Below are 26,241 nucleotides of genomic sequence, written 5' to 3'. Positions count from 1 at the left end.
AAAACCTAAAATAATAAAAAAAAATAAAAAATAAAAAGTCTCAGCATGGTCCAGAAGCTAGGCGAAGGGTTGAAGATACAAAGTAAGACAAAAATGCCAACCATTCCCAGCCTATAGTCTAATGGGAGAGAAAAATCTGTGAATAATTAGGGGTATTATAAGGTATCCCCAAAATTGGAGCTCAGAGCCTTTGATAGGCTAAGCTTTTTAAGCTTCAAACCACACTGAGACTTTTGGAACACCCTGAATCTAGGGTAAATGGAATGTAATTCTGAGAGGAGTAGGGGTATGGGAGGAAAGATCTTTTGAAGGTGGGATTTGAGTGGAGTCTTAAAGGAGGAAGAGATGAGGAGGGAGAGAATTCTAGATATGGGAGACAGCCAGTGAAAAGCTGATGGAAAGTTGTATTGGAGGAACAACAAATAGGTTGGTATCACTAGATGGCAGAGTACATGGAAGAGAGTGAGGTATAAAAGGATTACCAAAAACCAGAAGGGGATGGGAGGGAAGGACTTGAAATGCCAAAGAGAGAGAATTTTAAGTTTGATCCTGGGGGCAATAAGGAGTTTATTGAGTGAGGATGGTAACAATCTCTTTAACTATAAAATGAGGGTACAGGAGATGAACTTCAAGGTCCTCCCTCCACACACACACACACACACACACACACACACACACAATAAGCCTCTTTCCAACTCTCTGTGATTGTCTGAAGTCATGCAGTGAGTCAACAACAGAGGTTCAGCAGGATGGAAATCTCTTCTAGCTCTGTGCTGCCTTTCCAGTTAGCAAACACGCCAATATTTTTGTTTTTCTGCCCCATGAAGTTACTGTTCTCTCAAGAGATGCACCCATGCCACCAGTCTCAGTCAAAGGCTTTTTTGGCTCAAGTCCAAAAAGGGTGAGTCACAACTTTCTGGGTATTTTTGGCAGAGAAAATCTAATGTTACAAACTTCATTGCAATGTCTTAGATTTATTATCCATAAAACAGAGGAAATGCACAGAGCCATTATGTTTCCTTCTGAAGGTAATGGTCATTGAGATTAAATGACTCATATACCTTTCCCCCAGTACACGCAGTACACACATACACACACACACACATACACACACACACACACAAAACACAGAAACAAACACACCTTCTGGAGATAGCTCAATCTGTTTCTAGCATTCTGGGGGTTTGATGAATTCAGTTAAGTTTAACCAGCATTTAAGTTCCTACTATCTACAAAACATACAAAGTTGAAATAGAACAGTCCCTCCTTTCAAGGAATACACACTCTTCTTGGAGGGAATATGACATGTTAACAGATAAACATAGATGCAATAATTTGAAAAGGAAGAATGAGTTAACTAAAGGAAAATTAGGGAAAATCTCCCAAGACCTTTAAGGCAGAAGAGGCAGAAATAAGGAAGAAGCATATTGAAAGGATGGGGAACTGCTAGAACAAAGGCTTAGAGGTGGGAGATGAGATATTAAGTTCAAAAGTACACTTGTCAGGTGGGTATAAAGGTGAACAAATGTTTGAAGATTAGGCTGGAACCAGACCATGAACAGTTTTAAATGCCAAGCTGAAGAGTTTGAATCTCATCTGATGAGCAATAAAGAATCAGTAATATGTCTGACCTTTACTTTTGGAGATTATCTGAATACTTTGTAGAGGATGGATGATCAAACAGGGGAAACTGAAAGTTAAGGAGATCAATTATTATTATATTACATTGTTATCAGTCTATTGCAATAGTTCAGATCAGACATGAAGAGAAACTAAATGATGGTGGTGACCTTGGATGTAAGAGGATAGAGGGGGTCAGATGCAAGAGAGATTGTGAAGGTTATGAGACTTGGCAATAGATTAGATTAGAAGAAACCATTTTATTTGGGGTTTTTTGAAGTTTTTTTTTTATAAAGCAGTGCAAGAAGAAATCTATTCTCAGTCCCTAGATTGATTATTTCTGTGACTGCCTTTTCCTTTATACCTATAGTTCCTGTCTGTTCTTTTTGTGCTATCTATCTTGTGGTCTGATCATGACTCCTCCCCAATACCCTCCACTATGTCTCATTGTGGGGTGGGGTGGAGGGGAAACATGGAATCTCAAAGGCAAGAAAGCGTTTTCTAATTTCTCTGTTCCCCATACCTTGTTATTTTTTTCCTTTCCTCAACCCATCTCATATTTTTAGATACATCATATATCTGCAGAAGAATGTAAGTTTTTTGATGGCAGGAACTGTGCCATTTTCCATGTTTAATCCCTATTATTTTATACAAAGTAGAAGCTCTTAATTAATGACTATAGAAGTTAATTGAATTAGATACTCAATTGCATTGAAGTCCTGGCAGGTCCTATTAAGTTGGAATGTTTTAGTCTGTTAACTTCTCTGATTTCTGTTTGCCTGAATAAGTGTGCTAAATTGTTATCCACAATAAGGGATAATTTTTTTTGTGTAAACAGCTGTTGGTCAGAAGGAGCTGAACTCATGAGTATAAACCAAAGTCTATTTTCCCTATTAAAAAGGACCAGAAAAGCAACTGTTCTTGTGAAAGCCTCAACCCCCAGACTACCAAATTTGATGAGGCAAATAGATATCATTCTGGTCTATTACTCAAGCGCGTGCAGGAGCGAGTTAGTACAGGCTCAGGAGAAGCAATTCTTACATTTTAAGAGTGAGCATTTACACTTGGGAAATTAGCCAACACTACAAATCAGGACCTGATCTATTGTTCTGTTGATTATTCAGACTTATGAAAGGAATGGAAAAATTTTTGATAAGGCATTTTAAATTTAAAAAGTATGCCATGCATTTCTAGAGAGCTAGTTGGGAAATGTTTACCAGTGGATGCATGCTGATACTCTTCTTGGAGATAGATGAAAGAAGGAACAAAACCACAGCTCTTCATCTGATCCATTCAATCATAATCTGCCTTGGAAAGGAGTTAGCCAGATTCCAGAGATAGCCACCCATGGAATCTGAGACATTCAGTCATACATATCTTATACATTTTTTGAGGACCAAAATTTTGTTTAAATAAATTTGGAACATTCCATTACTGGTTGTCCCCAGTGTGGTAATTTTTTTTGACTATATCAACTCTCAACGACCTTTCTATGCCAAAAAAATGTATCTTCATTGGCAGATAGTACAATCACGTGAATGAAACTAAGTTATTGTCGTCCAGTTGGTTTTGACTCTCCTTGACCCTATTTTGGGTTTTCTTGACAAAAAATATTGGAGTGGTTTGCCCTTTCCTTCTCCAGTTCATTTAAAGATGAGGAAAATGAGGCAATTAGGATTGAGATCTGCCCTATGATCACACAGTTAATAAGTGCCCGAAGCTGGATTTGAACTCAGGTCTTCCTGACTCAAGGTCTGGGATTCTATCCCCTGCATCACCTAGCAGCCCAAATGAAATTACAGATCCTTGAATTGCGGAAGTATATTTATTTTGGTTCTAGCCAGTTCTATTTTCCTAGAAATTCTATCTGTACTTCAAGGCTCCAGTCAAGTCTCTTCTATGAAGTCTCTTTTGATATCTCCCAGTCAGAAAAGGTCTCAGTTCTTTCATTTTGCAGATGACAAAACTATCAGCACTCCCCCCCCCCTCCCATCTCCTTGAAAATGGTTTTATGTCATTGCTAGGCCTCCCTACTTAGCCTGTCTCAGGATTTCATTGGACTATTAGTTCCCTGAGGAGAGTCAATTTGTCCAGATCACAGAATCATCCATTTGAAACTAGAAGGGGGCCTTAGAAATCTTCCAATCCAATCTCCTCCTTTTATCAGTGTCAACAAAAGAGATTATGATTTTCCAGGGTCCTATAGGTAACAAGCCAGAACAAGTCTTCCTTTTCCTACTCTTGGTCACCACACCTGTAAGTCTAGGGAAGACTTTAATAGGCCAGAGTCTTCAGACTGATGGGTGGGAACTGACTAAGGCCTGTGACAACATCGAAGCAAGGATGACATAAGAACCAGAGGAAACCCAAAGCCTCAGTGTCTTCACACTTCAGAGAAATGTATTGCCTCTCACCTCTTCCCCGAGCTGAAACTGGGCCCTTAGCTAGTTCCTGCAGCGGGAGGACAGAACAAAAGGGCTCTTCCTGTTTCCAATCTCAGCATCTCAACAGAGAGTATCTGAGTGGAAAGAAGACTGTATATGTCGTTGGAAATCCTGGGATGGAGTGTCAGCTCTGCCTTTCCCTTGGCATGCCAACTTCTCTGTCTAAGACTCAGTTTCCTTATCTACAGAGTGGGGCTAATTACATCTATCATTTATCTTATAGAGCCATTATAAGAAAAGCTCTTAGAAATGTTATTATCATTTCAAGTGACAGGCAGAAAGAAGTAATAATAATAATGTGACCGGGGAAGAAGGATGGCTGGGGAACTCTCCCTGGGACAAGCAGGTTTTACATTTCTTTAAAAAAATGATCTTGTTTGCGTTCTCTTATTTATGTTGCAGCCATGTCCCACAGACGTGACTGTCCCCAATAGAACCCACCCACTTTGTCACAAAGAACAGTTAAGGCACAGATACCATTTAGTAAAACAAGTGATCCCACTGGCCACAAATAAAGACAAGAGGAGTGGGGGGGGTGGCAGAGAAGGAGAGGACATGGGAATCAACTTCTCATGACTCAGAGAAAGAGGATCTATTTTTCTTCCTCTCTCTCTAGCCTCTCTAGGCCCACTTCTGTCTCTCCCATCTGGCTGATCCTCTTTGATCATCTCAAGTCTTGCCCTCTCTTTCAAAAGCCAGCTTCTGAAAATCTTTCAGAATGAAGGGCTGCTTAGTGCAAGACAAGTCTCTGTCTTTCCCTCTTCCCCAATTCCCTTCCAAGTCATTCCAAATATCCAACATAGTCTACTGGACTTTCCTTTATACTTTAAGAGGTGGATGCCATGTGTTTCACACACATTTTACAGACAAGGAAACTGAGATCCAGCAAGATTATGAGCAAAGATTGCCATTTCCATTTTATAAATGGGAAAACCGAAACAGCAAGGTTAATTGGCACCCCCCTCCAGTCATTAAGTATATATTAGAGGCAGATTGAGGAAGCATAGCATAGCAAGTAGAACAATGAATTTAGCATCAGGGAGATTCAAAGCTGCACTCAGATACTTACTGCTTGAATGACCCTAAGTAAGTTCCCTAACCTCTCTGGGACTCAGTTTCCTCATTTTAGAAATATGGGCATTAAAACTAGAAGATTTCCAAGGTCCTTTCCAATTCTAATTCTATAAACTATGAGGTGGAACTGAATCTTTCTGCTTATAATCCCAGTGTTTTCTTCATGATATCACAGGTATGAGATTAATACAGGGAATCTAAAAATTTCTTTCAGTCTGGGGAGAAGAGAATGAGTATCAAAGGGGATAGTTCATTCATTCATTCATTCATCAATCTCTCCACTGGAGGCAGAAATAGAAACAAGTCTTTGACCTCATTCTTTTGAAAGAAACAACATAAATATGTTTAAAGAAATCTAAAAATGGCAGGAAGTAAATGCAACGTAATTTTGGGAGGATTCTAGCTGTCAGAGAAGACTATGTGTGTAGGAGGAAGTGGCCCTTTAAGTAATCATCAAAGGCATCTGGGGATTCCACTAGGTGAAGGTGGAATCCTAGCCTCCTTTGAACACGAGGGATTTCCCCTGAGTTTGTGCATCTAAACATCCCCAGGATTAGAGCAGCACCCAGCAAGAAGGTGTATTCTTTCCTATGTCTCTCACCTTTTGCCCTATTCAGTCAGCTATAGGGAAATGAATGAATGAAAAGGTATTCCTAAAGGACCCCCTGAATTAAGTACTAGTATTGCCACTGGGATTTTGGGGGCCAACAGTTAAAGATAGAATTTGGGGTAACTGAGAAATTGAGGATCATTGAAAGGATGAAAGAATTCAAGCTCTCTGGGATATTCAAACAGCTCAGGATTTTATTATAGCTAATTATTATGAATCTACAGGTTAAAACTTCTAGAAAAGCTGTAACCACTTTAAGAATTGGCCAGGTGAAGTTTGAGTGAAAGTGAGGGAGAAAGAGTAAGAGAACTAGGTACAGAGAGAAAAGACAGGCAGTCATGAGATTAGTTTGGCTACATGGCATGGGAGAGGCCCATGGTGCTCCACGTGGCCTAAGAAAGAGCATGAGAAAAACCCATCCTGCTAGAGTCAAAGAAGAAGGAAAGAGGCAGCAGCACTTGTTAAATATTCTGTGATAGGTTGGGCAAGGGATGGCACTTGGGGAGTGATCTTACACCTTGGGCCAAGTATCTTCCACTGGCAAGCTACATACCAGTCCTTCCTATCCCAAGGTGCTTGACCCCCAAGTTTAACATGTCATTTCCTGCCACACCAGTGACTGTGACCAAGGTTAAGGTGAAGGGAAAAATGGGGGAAAAGATACAAACAAAAGGGTCAAAAGGATACAATCAACAGGGCTCAGTTTACATCTCAAGTGCAAATAGCCTTCCACAATTAACAAGATTTGAACAGCATTAAAACTACATTCTCTACATCACTAGGACTTAAATACAACATTGAGACAATGAAGGAACCTACCATCCTTTCCAATTTTAGAGACCTTTGACATCATGATTCAGTTGTCTTTTCATGCTGGAACTTCCCTCAACTCTTGGGATCTTCCCACCCTGGGATATCCTTCTGCCATACTGGGCTACCTTGTCCCATTAGTGAATTTCTTTCGGAACCTCCATTTGGGGGAGTCATACTTCATTCAACTGAGCAGCTAGTGACCCCAAACAACCATCAATAGACCTTTATTAAATACCACTGTACTAAGTGCTAGGGCTACAAAATGAGGCAAAAATGCAGAAGATCTGAGTTCTTTGGGGGAAGTCACTTAACCTCTGTCTACCTTAATTTCCTTATCAAACAGAAATAATCATAGCACTTAACTCCCAGGATGTTGTGAGATAATATTTTTAAAGAATTCAGCACAGTTTCTGGCTCTTAATAAATGCTTGTTTCAATTTATGGTTTTCTGAGTCAAGAAAGGGGAGACTAGGAGTATCCTAAGAAGAAGTGAGGGCCCCTCCCTGCCATCCAGATCACTTAGCTTGACTAGGCTCTGGGGAGGGCTGGCAAAAGGAGGGAGATAGACAGGTAACGTCCACCATCCCCCTGACTCCTGTTGGAGACGTCTCCCTGCTCAGGTGGGGCAAGGCATATCTGCTCTAATTGACGCTGGGCCACACTCTCGGTTTGAAACCTCTCTGTCTTGCCCCCTTCTTTCCCTCTGAGTTAAAGAGAAGCTCAGTTGTGGGATGCTTTGGATTTATTCATCTTTGATAAAGGAGGAAATGTAGCTGATGTAAACACCCTCAATCCCGTTACTTACCTACCTGAGATGGAAAGTGAGGATGAAACTTCAGATCAAGACGGTGTAATGAATCTGGATGCTTTATTTTCCCTGAGAGGACTTGAAAGATATTCCTTTAGAAGGAGTGGACTTTGACTCCTACACTGATGGATCTCATCTCAGAAATGATAAAGGAGACTTGGTTGTCAGTTATGGCATCACCACCACCACAGAAATGGTTGAACCTTCATCATTACCAGATGTCCATTCATCATAAACCAAACTTGAGGTAATAACCAGGGCTTGTGAATTAGGAAGCAAAAAAAAGAATTAATATCCATATTAACAATAGTTATTTTTTAGGCGGATCATGATTTGGGGGTATTATGAAAACATTGGGGCTTTGCTACCTCTTCAAGACAGTCCATTAAAAATTAGAAACAGATTTCCTTTCTAATAGACTGTTCGCTCCTTCCCAAGTCTTTAGCAGTAATTAATATCACAGAGAACAGTCAAAAAAAGCATTAATGCCCATGAAAATGACTAGTTTGATCAGGTAGCTAAAGTCATAAACTAAGAAAGACTTCAAACGGAGGAATATAAATTTGGTGAGACTATGGTCCCATGGGTTGGCCCAAACCGACTTAAAGTGCTCACTAAGAACTAAGCATTCTCTATGATGGAACACTTTCATTCATTCAGTTATTGGGTACCTGATGAGCTAGTAGAACTTGCTAGAAAATATTGGTGGGAGAGTTTCTGGAGGACTGCCCCAAGCACAGTGTTTCCAAGCCACTGATGTCAGCTCGAGGACAGTTTTCTCTCCCACATGAAATTTTTGAAACCGGGCAGATCAACTTCATCTAACTTCCATCTGCCCTTGATTACAAATATATTTAGATTATGGCCTGTATTTTTCCTCGATGGGTAGAAGTGTTCCCCTGGCATACTACCACAGACTCTGCAATAGCAAAAATCGTCTTAGGAAAAAAAGCAGTCCATTATGAGGGGGTTCCTAAGAAAATATATAGTGATAGAGAGAGACCCATTTCATAGAAGTTTCGTTAGCTTGGCTGCTTTCATCCTGTACCTCCTCTTTACCTATTATCCCTAGGCATCAGAAATGGTTGAAGGAATTAATGGAATACTTAAGACCTCACTCACTAAAGTTTTGGAGGAGTTAGGTATCCCTTGGCCCAAAGTCCTTCCATTAGCTTTGCCAGGCTTTAATCTGGACCATTTGCTTCTCTTATATAAGTTCAGTCCCTATGAGATAGTAAGGACTCCCCCAAATGCCTCTTACCTGTGAGAGAAATAGCAGTTAAATGCTCCCTCCTGCAGTACTGGGTAGCACAGAAGACATCAGAGACTTACCTATACAGTCCCATATTTTATAAATTCCAACCAGGACTTGGTCCCTGATCTAACCCAGTGATTGGATCTACTAGAAAAGGTGTCTCCAAAGCCTCTCCCTGAAGCCACAGTTGAGAGGTTCCTTTGAAATCCTGCTCACACCCCACAACTCTGGGGAGTAGAGTCCTGGGTCCATCTGTCACACCTTAAAAGGGCAGTGTCGTCCACTTGGATTGTGGAACTCACAGGTGACCTTAAACTGAAAATCATAGTCCAAACAACCGACGTCTAAAATCAGGAGGTTCCACAGACCCAGGATGAGAAACAGCCAAATTCTGAGACAGATCACTGACCCAAGGAACTGGATGTGGGCTGAGGTTTGCAGTTACGTCCTCGATGAACTAAGAATTGTCTTTCTCCTTGCTACTGCCCACCTCGTTTTAATGATACATGGAAGTAGCAGGTTTTCGCCCCCCAAATACCTGAAGATATTCAAGCTTTAAGTTGTAGTCAGTGATACATTTTTGAGACTAAAGGATAAAACTCCTGGACTATAATTTGTTTTGAATTTTGAATACTGGGACGATTGTCTAAATTGTCATAAAACCAATAATAGAAAATGGCATGTGCAACAGCCTGAGGATTGCTTGGATGGATAATTGCGCAGCTGGATCCTCCTGACTCTATTTCCCCTTATGCTACTTCCTTTCTGGAAAAGAACATTTTCCCACCTGTTGTGTCTTGAGCCTTGCCTTTAATACTCTCTGACAAATAATTGACTGTCAGATAAGATTCAGCCTGAAATCAAACAGAGTTAAGGGAACTTTCCCCATTTCATATGAATAACTATGTCTCTCTGTTTCCTTTTATAGCAAAATTTTAAAGTCAAGAACTTTTGTAAATCTATATCAAATCTATTAAGATAATTGACAAATCATGTTTCAAAATCAAAATCATCAACTAATTAGAGTCTCCTTCTCCCATTGGCCTAAAGGAGGGAATGTTAACGAGAATTATTATTTTTCACATTAATTGATATGATGTGTAAAATTAATGACTAATTTTAATTTAGTTTCCTGGGGATCCTTTTCAAAGGGAGATTCTGGACATGGGAAAACAGTGAAAACAAAGCTTCAGGGAATGATTTATTAATCGTGACAAATCTGCATTCTTTCCCTGACCTATACTTTATACTTGCCTGTGTTAAATGAAGTGAATCAGAGAATTTTTGCCATACCCACACAAAAATAAAATGTATCCTCAAGACTAACTATAAAATCAACTTGGCCATTCTCACAGCACTTGAGGACTCCTGTGTTGCCCTACTTCAGTGGTTGTGGCTGATGTAATAATATTGTCTTGCATCGAGGACTTGTTCTGGGAGGATCACTCAAGCCCCCAAACTGATTTTTCTATGATCCTCCTTCCCCTGCTTTCCTACTTATGATCATGTATTTAATATCTGGTTCCATGATCATAAGTAGGAAAGCAGTAGGAAAGCAAATATTTGAGTATTAAGTGCCAGATCTCCTATTAGACCTTCCATGATTTGCAAATCAGTTCCTGGCAATGAAAATAATTAAGTCACGACCTGTTTTCTGGCACTCTGTCTCTGTTCTGCTTTGCCATGCCTGGATTAGACATTGGCTCAGTAAAAATTCTACTAACACCACGCTACATGTATAAACCTTCTAATGATTGCATTGGGAGAAGACCCTGTTAAATGAATAAAAATGAATAAAATGAATAAAAAAGATCTTGGTGTCCTGATAAAATCTACTCCTTACCCAGAATCCTAAGAGAAGCTCCTGCCAGGCACATACTGTGTTGTTCAGTCTTGTTCCATACTCCATAATCCCTTTTTGGGTTTTCTTGGCAAAGCTACTGGAATTGTTTGCCATTTTCTTCCAGAGTGAATTAGGACAGAGGTTAAGTGACTTGCCCAGGGACATACAAAGTGGTGGAATTCAGTAGGTTTGCACCAACTCAGCAGAAACCAATATCTAATTTTATGCTGAATTTGGTGAACCAGCTGTTAAAATGGCACTTGTAATCAGGATTCTCTCTAAGGTGGGTGCCTGGGCAGTTGCCCAATGTGGAAATCACAAATTTGCATTCCTTATTATTTTTAAACATTCATCTGTAAAACAGAGCTTTCTAAGTGCTAAAGTAATGCTATTCCATTCATAGGTGAAAAAAAATTATGGAACTATGTTTATATTATTTATATATTCATTTCTTAAAACATATCTTTGATGAAATATTACATTTTCATTCCTTTAGTTTTGTTTTTTTTTCAGTTAACAAACATAAAAAGAAAAAGTGCCAAATAACCAAGGGGTGACAAGTTGTCATTTGTTTCCACTTTGCATTACACCCCAAATTCCCCAGAGATATTATGAGTCTCTGGTGTTCCCTGAATGGTGAAACCAATAGGAATTTGGAACACAGTCTATCAATGGAAATATAGATTTCAAGGGTTATCATGCCATCCATTTCAGAAACCATGGAAGTAGAAGGAAAAAGGAGTTGCAATAAGTAGAATGAATTTTGTTTCTGCATATGTTCCAACACTGGCTGCTATGATCACGGGGCTGCTTTCGCTCCATAAGGATTTGTTTGCTGGCACAGTGGATAGAGCCTTGGCCCTGAAGTCAGGAAGACCTGAGTTCACATCCAGCCTCTGACAATGATTCCGTAGCTGTGAGGCCTTGGGCAAGCCACTTAACCCTATTGCCTTGCAAAAAAAAAAAAAAAAAACCTAAAAAAACCCAAATGAACCTAAAAAAAAGGATATGTTTGCTTACTGTAAGTAATATTAAATAATCTAGTTTGGGTTTTTTTATTGTTTTTATTTGAGTATTAAATGCATTAAAAAGTCCTGATCTCATTCTCTTCCCTCCTCCCCATACACTAATCTATTATTCCAGACTTTCCTGTTACTGTAGAGGGCACCCCCATGGCTCTGGTTTTGCCTTGCTCTCATTCTCAGCCCCACTCTTTCCTTTACCACCACTAGCCTGTCAGTTGCCAAATCTGGTTTCTTTCTTCACATTTCTCAGTTCAGGTCACTTTTCTCCAATTACTCAACCACTCCAGTCCAAGTCCTCATCACTTCCTACCTGAAACTAGGGTGACAATATCCTCTTAGCTGCCTCAAGTCTCTCCCTACTCCAATCCATCCTCCCCACACTACCAAAGAGTCTAAACCTGTCTCAAAAATTTATTGGTTGTGACTCCACTCAAGGCATTTGACCATTTTTTGTGCCACAGTTTCCACATATAAAATAAAGAAGTTGGATTCAAAGGTCTCTAAATTCCTTTTTTCAGCCCTAAATCTGGGACTGAGATTTTCCATCTGACAAATAAGGAAACTGAAACCCAGGACTGTGAAATAGCTTATTCAAGAGCACCCAGCAGGTTATTGTAATTGTGAAAACATTGTAAATTGAACATATTCAAATATGTTGTGAAGCATGCGAAAGCCCCACTGTTGCTAAGATGAAAAGATATTTTTAGAATTGAGGGTTATTCTTGATGTTTTGGGGAAATATCAGCTGCCTGCTTCTGTTAGTCAGCGTCTGTGTTATTGAGGTTTTGGGGTTGTGTGCTTATTCTGGGAGCAGATCTGGGGCTGCGGGTGAAAGAGCAGAGCTAGAGTTAGCAAGGGGCCTCAGTTGTAGATTCCATATCTTTGAGGATAGCAGCAAATTGAATTCAACAGAGTAGGATTCGCAACCAGAGTGCAAGCTGTCTTTTTCCAAGTTCTCTTTCCACTCTATCCCAGTCTTAATGCATTAATCTTGCATCTCTGCCATGCTCTTGCTTGTTTCCTAGGAAAATGCTAGAAGAGATTATTAAAGAAAAGGACAATCAAACCTAGAAAAGGAAATAGTGATCACAAGGTGTCAATATCACCTCCATCAAGAACAAACTAATCTTATTGCCCTATCAAGTCAATTGATAATGGATCCTGGTGGCATATTGTATTCTCAAAACCTTTCAGTCAAGTGCACAAGGGAGAAGTTATGGACCACTACAGAAAAACTATCAGTGAAAGCCTGTCTACTCCCTCATGTTTTCATCAAGAATGCCTTTAGTGTTTGCATAGATCATTTTCACAGCTATTTTATATACCTGAGAATATGGGCACATGGTTGGGTATTTGTGATATCTTTCCCCTTACCCCACATTTCTTATTGTAAAATTGATACCTGTGATTTTTTTCTCATTACTTTGGAATTATCCCGTTTTTTTGAGATAGATTGAATATCAATTCCTTTAAAATGGCATCGAATCGCCTGGAAAGACTTGCATGAACTGATGCTGAATAAAGTGAGCAGAATCAGAAGAACATCAAACATACTAAGAGTTCACACTAATAATAATAATAATAATAATAATTATGATAGACTCCCTCATTTCAGCAGTATAATAATAAAAGGCAATTTTAAAAGACGTGATGGAAAAAACCAACCATAATAAAAGAAGAAACTATGGAGTTTAAAGGTAGACGAAAGTTTACTAGAAGATGTCTTATGCATTATGTTTTTCTCTTCTAATTTGTCCCTTTTTAATTTGATTCTTCTTTCACATAAAGATGAATAAGGATATACATTTAACATAGTTATACACAGATAACCCCAACATTAGATTGCTTTTTTTGTCAATGGGAGGGGGGGCAGAGAAAGGTGGGATGGCAAAAAATATGACTCTCAAAACCTTACAAAAATGAATGTTGAAAACTATCTTTGTAATTAGAAAAATAAAAATATAGAATATTAATTTTAAAAATAATATTACCCGTAGAATACATATCTTCTGTTTAGATATGGTTAGGTCCAATCATTCTTCTGGACTTCATCTTTCCAAATGTAATTACTATTTCTTTGAATAGTTTGGTCTTCTTTGATAATATAAGACAAGAATTTTTTTTTTAGGTTTTTGCAAAGCAAATGAAATTAAGTGGCTTACCCAAGGCCATGCAATTAGGTAATTATTAAGTGTTTGAGGCCGGACTCCTGACTCCAGGTCCGGTGCTCTATCCATTATGACACCTAGCTGCCCCCCAAAAGACAAGAATTATTACATTAGAAATTGGAGGAGTCTCTCCCCTGCCTCCCACACTGCTCACTATTCTCTTTTTGACTGCATCCAGAAGGTGAAGATCTCCTTTCACCCACATTTTGGATGCCATCAACTGAACTGGTGGAAGCGGGGAGGATAGAGATCTTTTTTTAAGAAGGATATACATCTGATAGAATCCAAATGTGGATGTTGATCTTTTTTTGCCAGTGAAGACAGAAGACAAGTGCTATCAGAGCTGCTCTGTTTGTTGTCCTCCATCTAGAAATGCATTCCATTTAGCTATCCAAAATCTCTGTCACTTTGTTTTTATCTCAGTCGTTATTTGTTATTTTAGTACGTGCTGCTTACCCACAATCTTCTGATATCCCCTGAAGGGTTTCTACATATGAGTTTATCTTTGAAACTGGTGATTCCCTAGAAGACATATTTCTCCAATGGTAAGAAGACCAAATGCCAATTGACTCAGGTTTTTTGTAGCATTCTGTTTTGTGGCAACTGTTTTGATTAAACATGAATTAAGAAATAGTGAGAGAGTCAATATTCTATCATGAGTCTTATTTTTGTCAGCAGGTTGGGTATGATCTGGGTTACAGTGTCTTTGTTTCAACCAACAGACCAACTGATTTTATACACATGGGAGGTTTGGGAACAATGCTCTATCCATACTCAGTTGTTTCCTGCCTATTAAGATATAGTTTCATTTGTGTGTATACAGAATATGTTGCCAAGTGCTCGTTACCCTGAGCGACTCACAATTCTCTTTTCAAAGAAAGTCGTCCTGATGCAGCTATGAGACTTTTAGCATCCTTGCAAGTCTTGGACCACTTTCTTTTATTGATCCTAAATTGTACCTTCCAAATTATTTTTTACTCTATACTCATATGCCAACTGAGTCACATTGATGTGACTGAGTATCAGAGTGTTGTTCAGTTAATTTGGAACATTTATCCATCACAGAATCATCCTATTTCTTCATCTTCTGTACGTAATGTTGGCATCGAAGCTATAATTATCTTCATGGTGGTTTACTTATTCATATGCATAATGAGTACTGAAAAGTGGCAGCCTGGGAGTCCCATAAGATAATATTTCCTGTTGCCTATAAATATGTGGTAACTCCTTTGCCTTGACAAGGAAACACTGAGCCATGCTTCTATATGTCTGCAGTTTCTTTATCTCTGGTATCATTTCTAGTGAGAATGCCAAATGTGGATATGAGTTCATTTTCTCTAATAAATGCAAGATGTTCCAAAAATCTTAGTTTAGTTGAATGCTTAAATAAATTTAAGTTTAATCTGCAGCTTAGTATGTTAAACTACACTAAGACTTTTGGGACATCTCTTTCATCAACCGATCCCCTGCTTATTGAGGAGTCCTCTCATTTAAAGAATGAATAGTTAAATTCTGTTGATTTTGAAGGAGCAATTCTCTGAATTCCCTTCACTTTCTTTATAATTTTATTATCTAATTTTTGGAAGGTATTCAGTCACCCCCAGAGGATAGTATAGGATGAGAAAGACTTATTATATGCAGAAATTTTGTCCTGCTCACTTGCATCAGGAAACATTTGACTTTTGGGTTGTGGTCTTTATTCAATGATTCAGAAGGAAACCATTTACTAGATGTGTGGTCCTGAGCATGACATTTAAATTCTCATTTCCTGAGCTATGAAACTGAAGTAATAATAGCATTATTTCAAAAGACTGTTGGTATGATCAGATGAGATATATGGAAAACACTTTGCAATCCTGAGGATGTAAGAAAAATTCTTATGAATCTGTTTCCTAATCTCTAAAATGGGGGTAGTAATACTTCATTGGATTGTTGAAAAATAAAGTTTTATAAACCTTAAAGTTCCATTATTAATCATTATCCAGGAGCTATTATTATTATCATTATTATTATTATTATTATTACATTAGAAATTGGAGGAGTCACTCCCCTGATTCCCACACTGCTCACTGCTATTCCCTTTTTGACTGCATCCAGAGGGTGCCATCAACTGAACTGGTGGGAGGGGGAAGAATTTTCCTTCCCACTCTCTCTTTTACCTCAGCTCTGAGAAATGGACCTGGGAGTGTGTGTGCTTCTCTTCTTTATTATTTGTCTTCTCAGTCTTTTTCAGAACCAGAACCAGAGATGATTATCTGTGGCATCTCCACCACCAACTTGGAGCCAGATTTGCAGATGCCATGGAAAATGCCAGGGCTGCCATGGAAGCCCTGAGAAGCCAGGGTGCCTGTTACTTGATCCTGGGAGTATTTTGGACTTAGAACCAAGTTAAGCTAGGAACCTAATTCTTTTTCCCCTCCCCAGAGACTGAGATGGAAAAGTTACCCTGGAGGGGAGGAAAAAAAAACCAAACCTGCAAAAAACAGGGTAGGACTGACACCTAGTGGTCGTACCTGGGAATAATGAGTAAAAAGTCCAGGTCCATCCTTCCAGCCCACTCCATTTTCAATAATGCTAAATGATGATAACTAACATTTATATATCTCTTTAAAGTCTTCAAAAATTATAGACATATATACATAAATACACATATTGCACATATGTAGATATCTACATGTTTGTATATGGGCATATACACATAATTGTGTGTCTATATATATATTTATGATTGATTTTTTTTTACCCTCTGTGAGGTAAGTGCTATTACTATTTCCATGTTATAGATGAGGAAACTGAGGCAGAGAGTGATATTGCTAGATAAACAGATAAATGGATGTATGAATGACTAGATGGATGAGAGATGAAGTTGTGGAGAGAGGGATTGATAGAGAAATAGGGAAGGAAAATGAATAATAGAGGGGGAAAAGAGAATAAAAGGAATAGACAAATGAATTAGATTATTTATTGATCACTTACTATATTTAAAACATTTGCCAAGCACTGAGAGTACAAAAAAAATACAATTTTTACTCTTGAGAAGATAAGTTTTTTCTTTCTTTTTTTTTCAAGGTTTTTGCGAGGCAAATGAGGTTAAGTGGCTTGCCCAAGGCCACACAGCTAGGTAATTACTAAGTGTCTGAGACTGGATTTGAACCCAGGTACTCCTGACTCCAAGGCTGGTGCTTTATCCACTACGCCACCTAGCGGCCCCTAAGATAACTTTCTAATAGAAGACAAAATATAAAGGAAAGCAGGGAAGAGGAGAGGGAAGAAGGGTACCCTTGCAGGGCAAGGCAGTCAGTGTGGAGATGAAGCAGTGAATTGCTAATTGATTTATGAAATTATGAAATTGGGGCAAGCATGCTAATTGTTTTGGTACTCACCAGAAAAGACTACTATAAAAGTAGGAACAGATTTTCAATCAAACTTTAATAAGAGACAGAGGGTTCAGGGGGGATAGATACAGAAAATATAAGAGAGAAATGGTAAAAAGGGTACAAAGACAAACATAGAGGGGATGGGGAGGAGGGGGTGGAGGATTAGTTGTGAACGTTCAACAGCATGGAAGAGGGAAGAGTTTGAAGTCTCATTTTTATAGGTTTTTGGGGGAATGGGGACTCTCCCCTATGCCTCCTTGGGATTAGTTTATTAACATAGCCAAGTCATCTCAACAAGCTCAGTAAAACTTTAAAGTTGACATATCCACATCATTCCAAAGTTAGCAGCACCATTTAGGTTCTACTAGTCTTAACTGTAGATTTCTAGAATTTATTGGAGATTTATATATCATAGGATCAAAGTATCCTGACAGCCAGTTCTCACAGATTTAGCACATGCTACCAGGATGTGACTTATGGTTAATATATGTTAGCACTTTGCAAAGTATGGGCCTTTGATTTGGGGGATGGTTTATGTATGAATTCTAGGTTTCTCTTTATAATCCTACTTCCTGCTGCTGCCTTTTTACCAGCTGCTTAAAAACTTACTCTGCTGAGAAGGTGTAGGCTGGGATTTGTCAAGGGGACCAGAGCAAGATACATTATTTTTTTGTTAACACAAACCATTCAGAGGGTGAACTGGAAGGAATGAGAGCAGTGTGGCTGGGCTTCCTCAGGATATGAAAGACTTACTGATCATCAAGTTAGCATTGTCCCCAGGGGCCCAGCAAGTGGAGTAAATTGGAAATTAAGGGTTCATAAAGACAGTGTGTGAGGTAGCATTTGAAGACTTTCTGCTTCCAAATCCAGTAGTCTGTCCACAGGACCAATGAGGCCCATCTCTAATGATGCACATCTCACAGCTCTCTGTCTCCTGGGCCAGCTCTTGATTCTGGAAGGAAGAGGGATTCACAGAACCACGGTAGTTTCAAGATTACTGATCAGTACACCGGATTGTAAGCTCCTTAAGGACAGGGACTTTCAATCACTTCTTTTGGTATCACTAGCATTTGGCATAGTATCAGTTAGCACAGGTGTCTCATGTTTATTGATTGATTGATACAACTTGCTCACCTGACAAAAACCAAGTGACTTGGCCAAGGTCACCCATCTATCTCTCAATTCTTCCTCCAAGGCTGCTTCCATGAACATCCTACCAGCTGTGAATGGAACTCAGGACTCCTGTTTCCTACCATAGAGCTTTGGCTAACAGCTTGATATCAATGGCCACCTCTCTCACTAAGCCCTCCTTAGGATGCCATCTGTAGAAGGGATTGTAGAAAGTAGTTTTGACTTGGGCTGAGCAAAAACAGAGTAAGCATGGTCTTGATTTAAAAGACTGAATAACATTGTCCTTTTCCTTCCCCCAGAACTCCATACCACTACTATAGGGATACACCTCCTTCAGAAAACACTGCTTGTTTGAATGAATTTACTGTATACTAAAGATACTTCTGGCTTCTTGGACTTGGTCAGAGTTTTGAGGTTTCCTGTATATTGCCTCTCCTCTCCATTATACTATATTCTAGAAGGGTTTGCCTCCTAGTTCTCTGTCTTTTTTCAAAGTACCTAGCACAAGGCTCTGCCCACAGGAAGAGGGAAGGGTGAAATTAGCTCTCCTTTCTCACTGCCTACTCCCCTCCCCCCAGTATGTGCAAGAGCAAGAAACAGCAAAGGGGAAGAGAATGGTTCCAGAAACTTGATATCTGGGGTTATAGTTTCCAGGAAATCATGGTCTCAGATCTATAGACTCTATGTCACAACTCAACTCAGGAAACATGGCTGGACCGCTGGAGGGATTACTTTTACTGTCTGGTCATCTCCTTCTGGGAGTCCTCTTTGAATGATAAAAGTATTGTTCTGTTACTTCAGTTGCCTTCAGCTCTTCATGATCCCATTTGAGGTTTTCTTGGCAAAGATAGTAGACTGGTTTGCCATTTCCTTCTCCAGCTCATTTTAAAGATGATAAAAGTATAATACAAGTGTATTTTTCTAGAAATGTTTATGTGTGTAAGGGTTCTTTTTAGTTACTTAGCATTTTATATTGATTTTTTTAAAAATTTAATAATGATAATTTTTTCACAAAAGTGATGATGACCTTATGGTGCTTTTATGTTTACAAGGCCTTTATCATACACAATCACTTTCCTTCCGTTTTCACAGAATCATTTAACACCCCACAATGACCCAATGAACGAGGTATGTCATTAAATATGAGAAAGTTGAAAGTGGAGAAGTGATATGGGTTTGCTCATGAAATTACGCCAATATTTCCATGTCTTCTGTCAGTTTAGATGTCTCAGGGCTTGGCTGTTGAGAGGTCAGGGGACTAGAGTCCAAACAAAGTAGGGAAACAATCCCTTCCTCAGGCCCACCCACCCCAAAGAGGCTCTGTAACTCAGCCAGTTAGCGGTGATACTCCAATGGACAACTCCAAACCTGACCCACATTTCAGACAGTGTATTTATCAGAACATTCATTCCTGCTGGTGCCTGATTCTCAACACGCCTCAAATCAAACGAATGCATCATTTTCCTTAATCTGGCTCCCACTCCTGACTGCTCCCCACATCAACAATCAACTAGTATATATTCAATGTCTACAATGGACCTGTCCCTGTGTTGAGTACTGAAGAAAACAGCTGCTATGGAAAGGTTCATAATCTAATGGAAGAGGAAAAAATTAAATATGCACAAACAATATATACTGGATAAGTTGGGGGATAAACAAGGGCTCTATCATTCTTCCAATTAGGGAGTTCTTCCATTCTCCCAATTAGGCAGGAGGCAAACTTCAGACTCCTTTCACTCCCATCTCCACACTCCTTTCACTCCTGTCCTTAAGGAGCTTACAGTCTGGTGTACTGATCAGTCACAAAGTACAAAGTCCATTTTTCTTCAATGTCTCTTTCACCTCTACTGTTTTCTCTTATAAGACATCCTCCTTCCCCAGTCCTGCCTACTCCCAAGCTTGACCCTTATTGTCATTGTCTCATCATAAATGAAGGATCTACTGAGCAGGTCCCTAAAAATTTCACTATCTGAGAGGCTCCATCATCCTCAGGGGAATTGCCTTCCCACCCTCCCAAGAACAAGGGATCTCCTACTCATTAGAAAAACAAATTGAGGGGCTTCCTCCCAGCAAGGTTCTCCTAACTGAGAACCAAGATACCTAAATGGGAGATTATATTTAAAATTAAACATCATCTTGAAGATTTCATCTATAATATTCACATATGGATTTCTTGCCCAATGGTTTTGATGTAAGGGAGACAGAGCAGAGGAAAAATAACCTTCACTACTCACCAAGAAGATGCTCCTGTGGAGCCTATGTTAGGATGGAGGTGGCAGGGAAGGTAGGGGGAAGGGAGAGGTATTAAGGTAAAACTCATTCATTTCTTCCTCCTAGTTAATAATAGGCTCTTTTGTTTTTATAAGGCAATGGAATTAGGTGACTTGCCCAAGGTCACACAGCTAGTTAATTATTAAGTACCTGCGGGCACATCTGAACTCAAGTCCTCCTGACTCTAGGGCAGATGCTCTATTCCCTGTGCCATCAAGCTAGTCAATAATAGCCTCTTATGTCCAGTAGAGAGGAAGCATGGTAAAGGGATCCCTCAAGAGCTAGCAACATTTGGGGTCAAGATTATCAACACATACTGGCTGGTGATCCTGGATGTGTTAGTAATCTCTCAGTGCACCCAGGCAAACATGTAAAACTTTAAGTTGCATAATTCTACATTGATGGAAGAAAATTCCACAGTAAGAGTTCCGCACAAAGATAAAATCACAGGTTTTCAAAAACAAGTCTCCACAAAATTTATGTTTTCCAAAGCATTTACACAGAAATCATCACAATGGGTCACATGATCATTGAGTACCAAGAGCTATAAAGGACTCAAAAAATTATGTAGTTCAATATCATCCCCCCCTTTTTTTTTTAACAAGGCAATGGGGTTAAGTGACTTGCTCAAGGCCACATAGCTAGGTAATTATTAATTATTAAGTCTGAGGCCAGCTATGAACTCAGGTCCTCCTGATTCCAGGGTCAGTGTGGTATCCATTGTGCCACCTAGCTGCCCCCAAATCATCTTTTTTTACAGATGGATAAACTGAGGACCAGAGAAGGAAAATGTCATGTCCAAGATCACATAAATCTAAGATTAAAACTGAATACTCCTGAATCCTTTTTCATCCACAATATAGTATATCCTCTCAGCATTTATGAGGTATACTATTATTTCCCTTTATCAGATTAGGAAACTGAAGCTCAGAGAGTTGCTGTGACTTACCTAGGTAACACAGTAAATTGGTGACAGGATCAAGGCTTCAGATCTACCTCCTAATCCTGGGCTCTTTCCCACTTTATTACCATGACTGTCCCCAAATTCACCCTCCAACTCAGTCTTCTCATCCTGTCCCAAAGGAAGGTGTTCTTTGAAGGAAATTAAATGCCTCTGATAGTGGCTTTTATCTCTTTTCTAATAGGAAAAACCAAGGACAAGAATTAGTTCTCTGAGTGCAGGCTCAGGATCCTGACAAAATCCTGGCTCCCGGGGAGGTTAAGAGTACTAGGCATGGAAGGGTGTCTCCTTATGTCCCCAGACATGCCATATCCTCCTCTATGCCACCCTCTTGGTGACTTGTGCTATGTGGAGAGAATGGACTGGAGAAGTGGGTGAGAGAAGAAGGCTGAGGAGATCTGATAGGAAAATCTTGGCTCTGGAGCCCAATCCGTGTCATCTGTGAAGAGGTGGAGGTCTCAGCCTCCAAATCAGCATGTCGTTTCTGAGCACAAAACCACAGGAAAAGGAAGAAACCTGTAGGCAAAAACATGGCATTTCATTCGAATAATAAGATAAGTAATCTTGACTCTATAATCACAGATACCTTTGTGGGAGGATCTAGCCATTCCCCAGGTTCCTTGGCCATGCACAATCTCTATCTCATGAAAGGGATTAGATGATAGTAGAATAAGGGGGCAGCTAGGTGACACAGGGGATAGAACACTGGCCCTAGAGTCAGGAGAACCTGAGTTCAAATCTGGCCTCAGACACTCAATAATTACCTAGCTGTGTGTGACCTTGAGCAAGTCATTTAACCCCATTGCCTTGCAAAAACAAAAAAAAAGATGGTAGAGTATTTATTTAGAGAAGACCATAGATGGATCCAATTTTCCTAATAGGGGAGTCAATGAAATTTTGACTAGTTTATGCAACTTTTGATCAGCAAAGCTGAGCAAATTCCAAGGATCTAGGGCTAATGAGTTGTTCTAGAAGAGGCCAAGACACATGGAACAAGAGTCATCTTTCTAGAGAATGGTGGCAAGATGAAGGCCAAATATGAGAGTTGCTGATATGTGCTCCACCCTCAAAGCAGCTTTATGGGATTTAAAACTGGAATTAGGATTAGAATCTATAGGACTCTGGATCTAGAGTTGGAAGGAGCCTGAGAAGCCATCTCATTCAAACTACTCCATTTTATGGAGGAGGAAAGTGACTTGTTCAAAGTCACACAGATAGTGAGCGACCAGCAGGAGGAAATAATAAGCACTATACCCAAGTCATAGGAGGTGTCCCTGACTCCATTCCACCGCTCCCTAGTTGGAAAATGCTCACAGATTCCCTCAGACCTTCTAATCCTCCCTCTGATCACCCAATAGGAACTGAGAAAGAGACGAGGAAATAGTTCTGAGGTCACTGTCTCTCCCACTATTACTCTTGACCTTCCTGTCCTTCCCTTACTCAAGGTCAAGAAAGGGGACAACTGACCATATAAGGAGTTGAAGAAGGTGAAGAAGAAGAGCTGAAGCAGTAAGAAGGGAGGGAAGGAGAAGAAAGCCAGGTTCCAGGTGATCCCCAGTAGTAAAGTCAAGCCCAGGACAGTGGTGATGTCCCGGCAGGGTTGTGATTTCCACTTTTTCTCCTGAGAGTGGAGGCCATAGAATATCTTTACTGTCCATACAAGGATGACGAGGTTGAAGAAGGATGTGACACCTGTATAGCCCATGACAAAGATTTGGTGGATTTTCATTGATTTGATCCAGCACCTATGAAGGAAGCAAGGGAAAGTTTCCAAAAACCCTATCTGAGACAGGAAAGGAAACCAGAAACCATGGTTCCCAAATACACTCCCCTGGAACTTGGGGCCCACCAGGACTCAAGACTCTTAGATACTCACATGGAAACATTCTGGGAGTTGGTGTCATTCTCCAGGATGGTTTTTATTTGGATTTCATAGTGCCCATAGGTAGAGCTATTCGAAAGGAGAAGGAGCAGTACAATGAAGGCAGGAAACCCTGTTGGGGCAGGATGGCATCAGAGAGGGGAGACTTTGGTATAACCATAGTAGTCAGAGCAATAGAGTCAGTGAAGAGGACCTATTGGATGCCCTGGGACAGATCCTCAACTTTTCCTGGGGAGGATAATAGATGTGACTGCCTTCTAAACCCTGGTATTCACTACCCATAGACAGGTGGTACAGTGAAAAGATTACTGGACCAGGAGTCAGGAAAACCTGGTGTCAGACACAAGTTGTGTGGCCCTGGGCAAGTCATTCAACCTTTCTCGTTTCCTCAAATTTAACATGGGGATAATAAAATCTCTCAAGATAGTTGTGAGGATTAAATGAGATAATGTGTAAATGAAATAATGTGTACAGTGCTTACTATAGTCCCTTAATAAATGCTTATTCTATTCCACACTGGATTCCAACCACCTCTTGCAACACATACACACATGAGCTGTTAATCTGTTTCTTGAGGTCTCTAATGATATCCCCTTCCTAGAAGTGTAATCAATCAGTAGTCATGCCAGTCACCCCCCAGTTGCTCAAAGGCTTCAAGAGAAGTTCATTTCCTGGTCACTATTCCAGGAGGGGTCCCAGGCATGATTTCCTTCATTCATGGCTCAACTCTCTGGAACCCTTCTCCTCCTTACCAGTCACCCTGCCCCTGAATGGATACCTTTCCCTCTTTCAGTTATCCTTCATGCATTGACTTCCTCCATGAGATCGCAAAGTACTAAAAGTAGGAATTCTCTCATTTACATTTTTAGGGCTTATCACATATACATTTTAGCGCTTAGCACACAGACATAAATATCTGGTCTCTCTGCCCCTCTCTCTTTCTCTCTAGTCCATCCTACTAACAGAGTTTTTGTCTCTGCTTCCTTCCTTTATATCACCTATCCATTCATCCATTAATCCACCCATTCTTCTATTTGGGTTCTACTTTCCTATTATAGATTCATCTATTCACAAAAAATCCATCTCTCCATCTATCATCTATGTATCTATCACCTGCCTAGCCATTCATCCATCTATCCACTCTTTTCTATTCTTTTATCTATCTACCCTCCTACCTATTCATTTACCATCTATCTCTTTATCTACTATCCATGTAGTCATTCTCCTTTATCTATGTCTGTCTATCTTTCTACTACCTATCTATCATCTATCTATCTGTCTATCATCTATCTATCTATCATCTATCTATCTATCTATCTATCTATCTATCTATCTATCTATCTATCTATCTATCTATCTGTCTATCATCTATCTATCATCTATCTATCTATCTATCTATCTATCTATCATCTATCTATCATTATGTATCTCTATCTTACTCTTCTGCCATTGATTGTACTATTGTATTATTGAGGAAGTGATTATGGTAATGGAAGAATAATAAAGGGGCAGAGGGCCTGGATAGAGTGAAAAAGAGATCAAAGAGTGATAGAATGAGGGAGGATTTGTACTCACCCCAACCTAGGGCAGAGAGCTTAAGGATATATCTCTGGATGTAGATGTTATAGACCCGAACAAAGAGCAGGTAGAGGTTGAAGCCTTCAATGGCCATCCAGGTAAGGCAGCTGAGCAGGGCATAGTGAAGCAGGGCACCTATGGCCACACACCCCACTGGCTGCAAAGTTAAGGAAGGACTGAGAAGGAAGGTGACATTCAAGAATATGACAGATACTTGTAAGTTCATGTGGATAGAGGTGGTGGAATCACTCTTCTTCCTGGAATGAGATGTAGGTGACTACTGTAAATCGAGGTCAAATAATCCATCCCCAACAAGGATGGAGGGAACTTGAATGAGCACTGGAGGGGATTAGATCCACAAAGTCCCCCACCTTTCCCCATACCATGAAGTATCAACAAGACCCAACTAATCACCAAGCCTTCTAGGCCCAGCAATCTTGCATCTTAAAAACTCCTGCTATCTATCATTACTAGAATTTGTCTGTGAGAAATACAGATTAGTCTACTTTTTGTTTCATCTTGACACCATTTTTCACCAGAGCAGGGCAGGGACAGTAAGACTTAATTCTTATTGGGAACAACTCTTGGGTCTTGTCTTTTCTTGGAGATCCCCTTCCCAATAGATGCTATTGCATGTGCTACTTCTAACATACATAAGAGTACTGAGATTTCTCTCATATTGGAAAGTCAGGGAACAGGAAACCGGCTAAGGTAAGAAGAGAGAGAGAATTCTGTGCTTCTTGCTTCAGTATTTCAATCTACAGGGAAAATGGTTGAGAAACTGGGGAGATGTTTTACCTGGGGGGGCTCTAGGATCTCCATATTGAAGGTCCTAGGGAAGTGTCCAAGGATTCTTTTGAGATAATGAAGGGAATAAATTAGAATGGGACAATTTATCTCAAATTCTGTCCAAATGTGGACAGAATCTCAGACCGTGGACCTTTCTCACACTGGAGAAATACAAATAGGATAAATGCCCTTCCCAACCCATACTATTAACTCAGTTCATGCCTTGTGATTCCATAGTCTTTCCCTGGGAGCAAATTAAAAGGAAGACATAAAGCAGAGAGATCAGGGTAGGAACTTTTTTTTTTGATGAAGAGGGAAGAGAGATAGAAATCTGATGAAATGAGAATTGAATGAAATGACATGGAAATCATAACCCTAGGGAACCTGCCTCTGGCTACACAGAGTACCTGGAATAGAAATGCAGTAGGATGGTGAGCAGTGAAGCCACAACAGACAAGCTACAGCCCACAATGGAAATGTAGGTGAGTGGGGCCAGTAACTCCCTACTAATCTTGACCGATGAGAGTTTCTGAAAGAGAGGAAATGAGAAAAAGGAGGATAATTGAATGAAATCCAGACTTTCAAAATAGAT

At 39.9% G+C, this 26,241-nt stretch overlaps 1 protein-coding gene across 7 annotated transcripts in view; it reads right to left on the bottom strand.

Moving 5' to 3' along the window:
• Positions 1-19,135: 19,135 nt before the first annotated feature.
• ADGRG5 (adhesion G protein-coupled receptor G5) overlaps positions 19,136-26,241 on the bottom strand; it is a 28,744-nt gene continuing 21,638 nt past the window's right edge. For 5 of the 7 annotated variants that reach the window (XM_074198590.1, XM_074198569.1, XM_074198581.1 and 2 more), the window contains 5 exons: positions 26,057-26,178; positions 24,858-25,117; positions 23,277-23,394; positions 22,868-23,145; positions 19,137-21,916 (listed from right to left, as the gene is read on the bottom strand). In XM_074198590.1, the coding sequence (XP_074054691.1) occupies positions 21,690-21,916; positions 22,868-23,145; positions 23,277-23,394; positions 24,858-25,117; positions 26,057-26,178 (1,005 nt within the window). In that variant the 3' untranslated portion in view covers positions 19,137-21,689. Of the gene's footprint in view, positions 21,917-22,867; positions 23,146-23,276; positions 23,395-24,857; positions 25,118-26,056; positions 26,179-26,241 lie in introns of all 7 variants that reach the window. The other 2 variants (XM_074198604.1, XM_074198550.1) reach the window with 1 other exon arrangement.

This window comes from Macrotis lagotis, chromosome 1 (assembly GCF_037893015.1).
Source record: "Macrotis lagotis isolate mMagLag1 chromosome 1, bilby.v1.9.chrom.fasta, whole genome shotgun sequence".
Lineage (NCBI taxonomy): Eukaryota > Metazoa > Chordata > Mammalia > Peramelemorphia > Peramelidae > Macrotis > Macrotis lagotis.
Note: the sequence above shows the minus strand (reverse complement) of the source record. Positions and strands in the feature narration are given on the sequence as shown.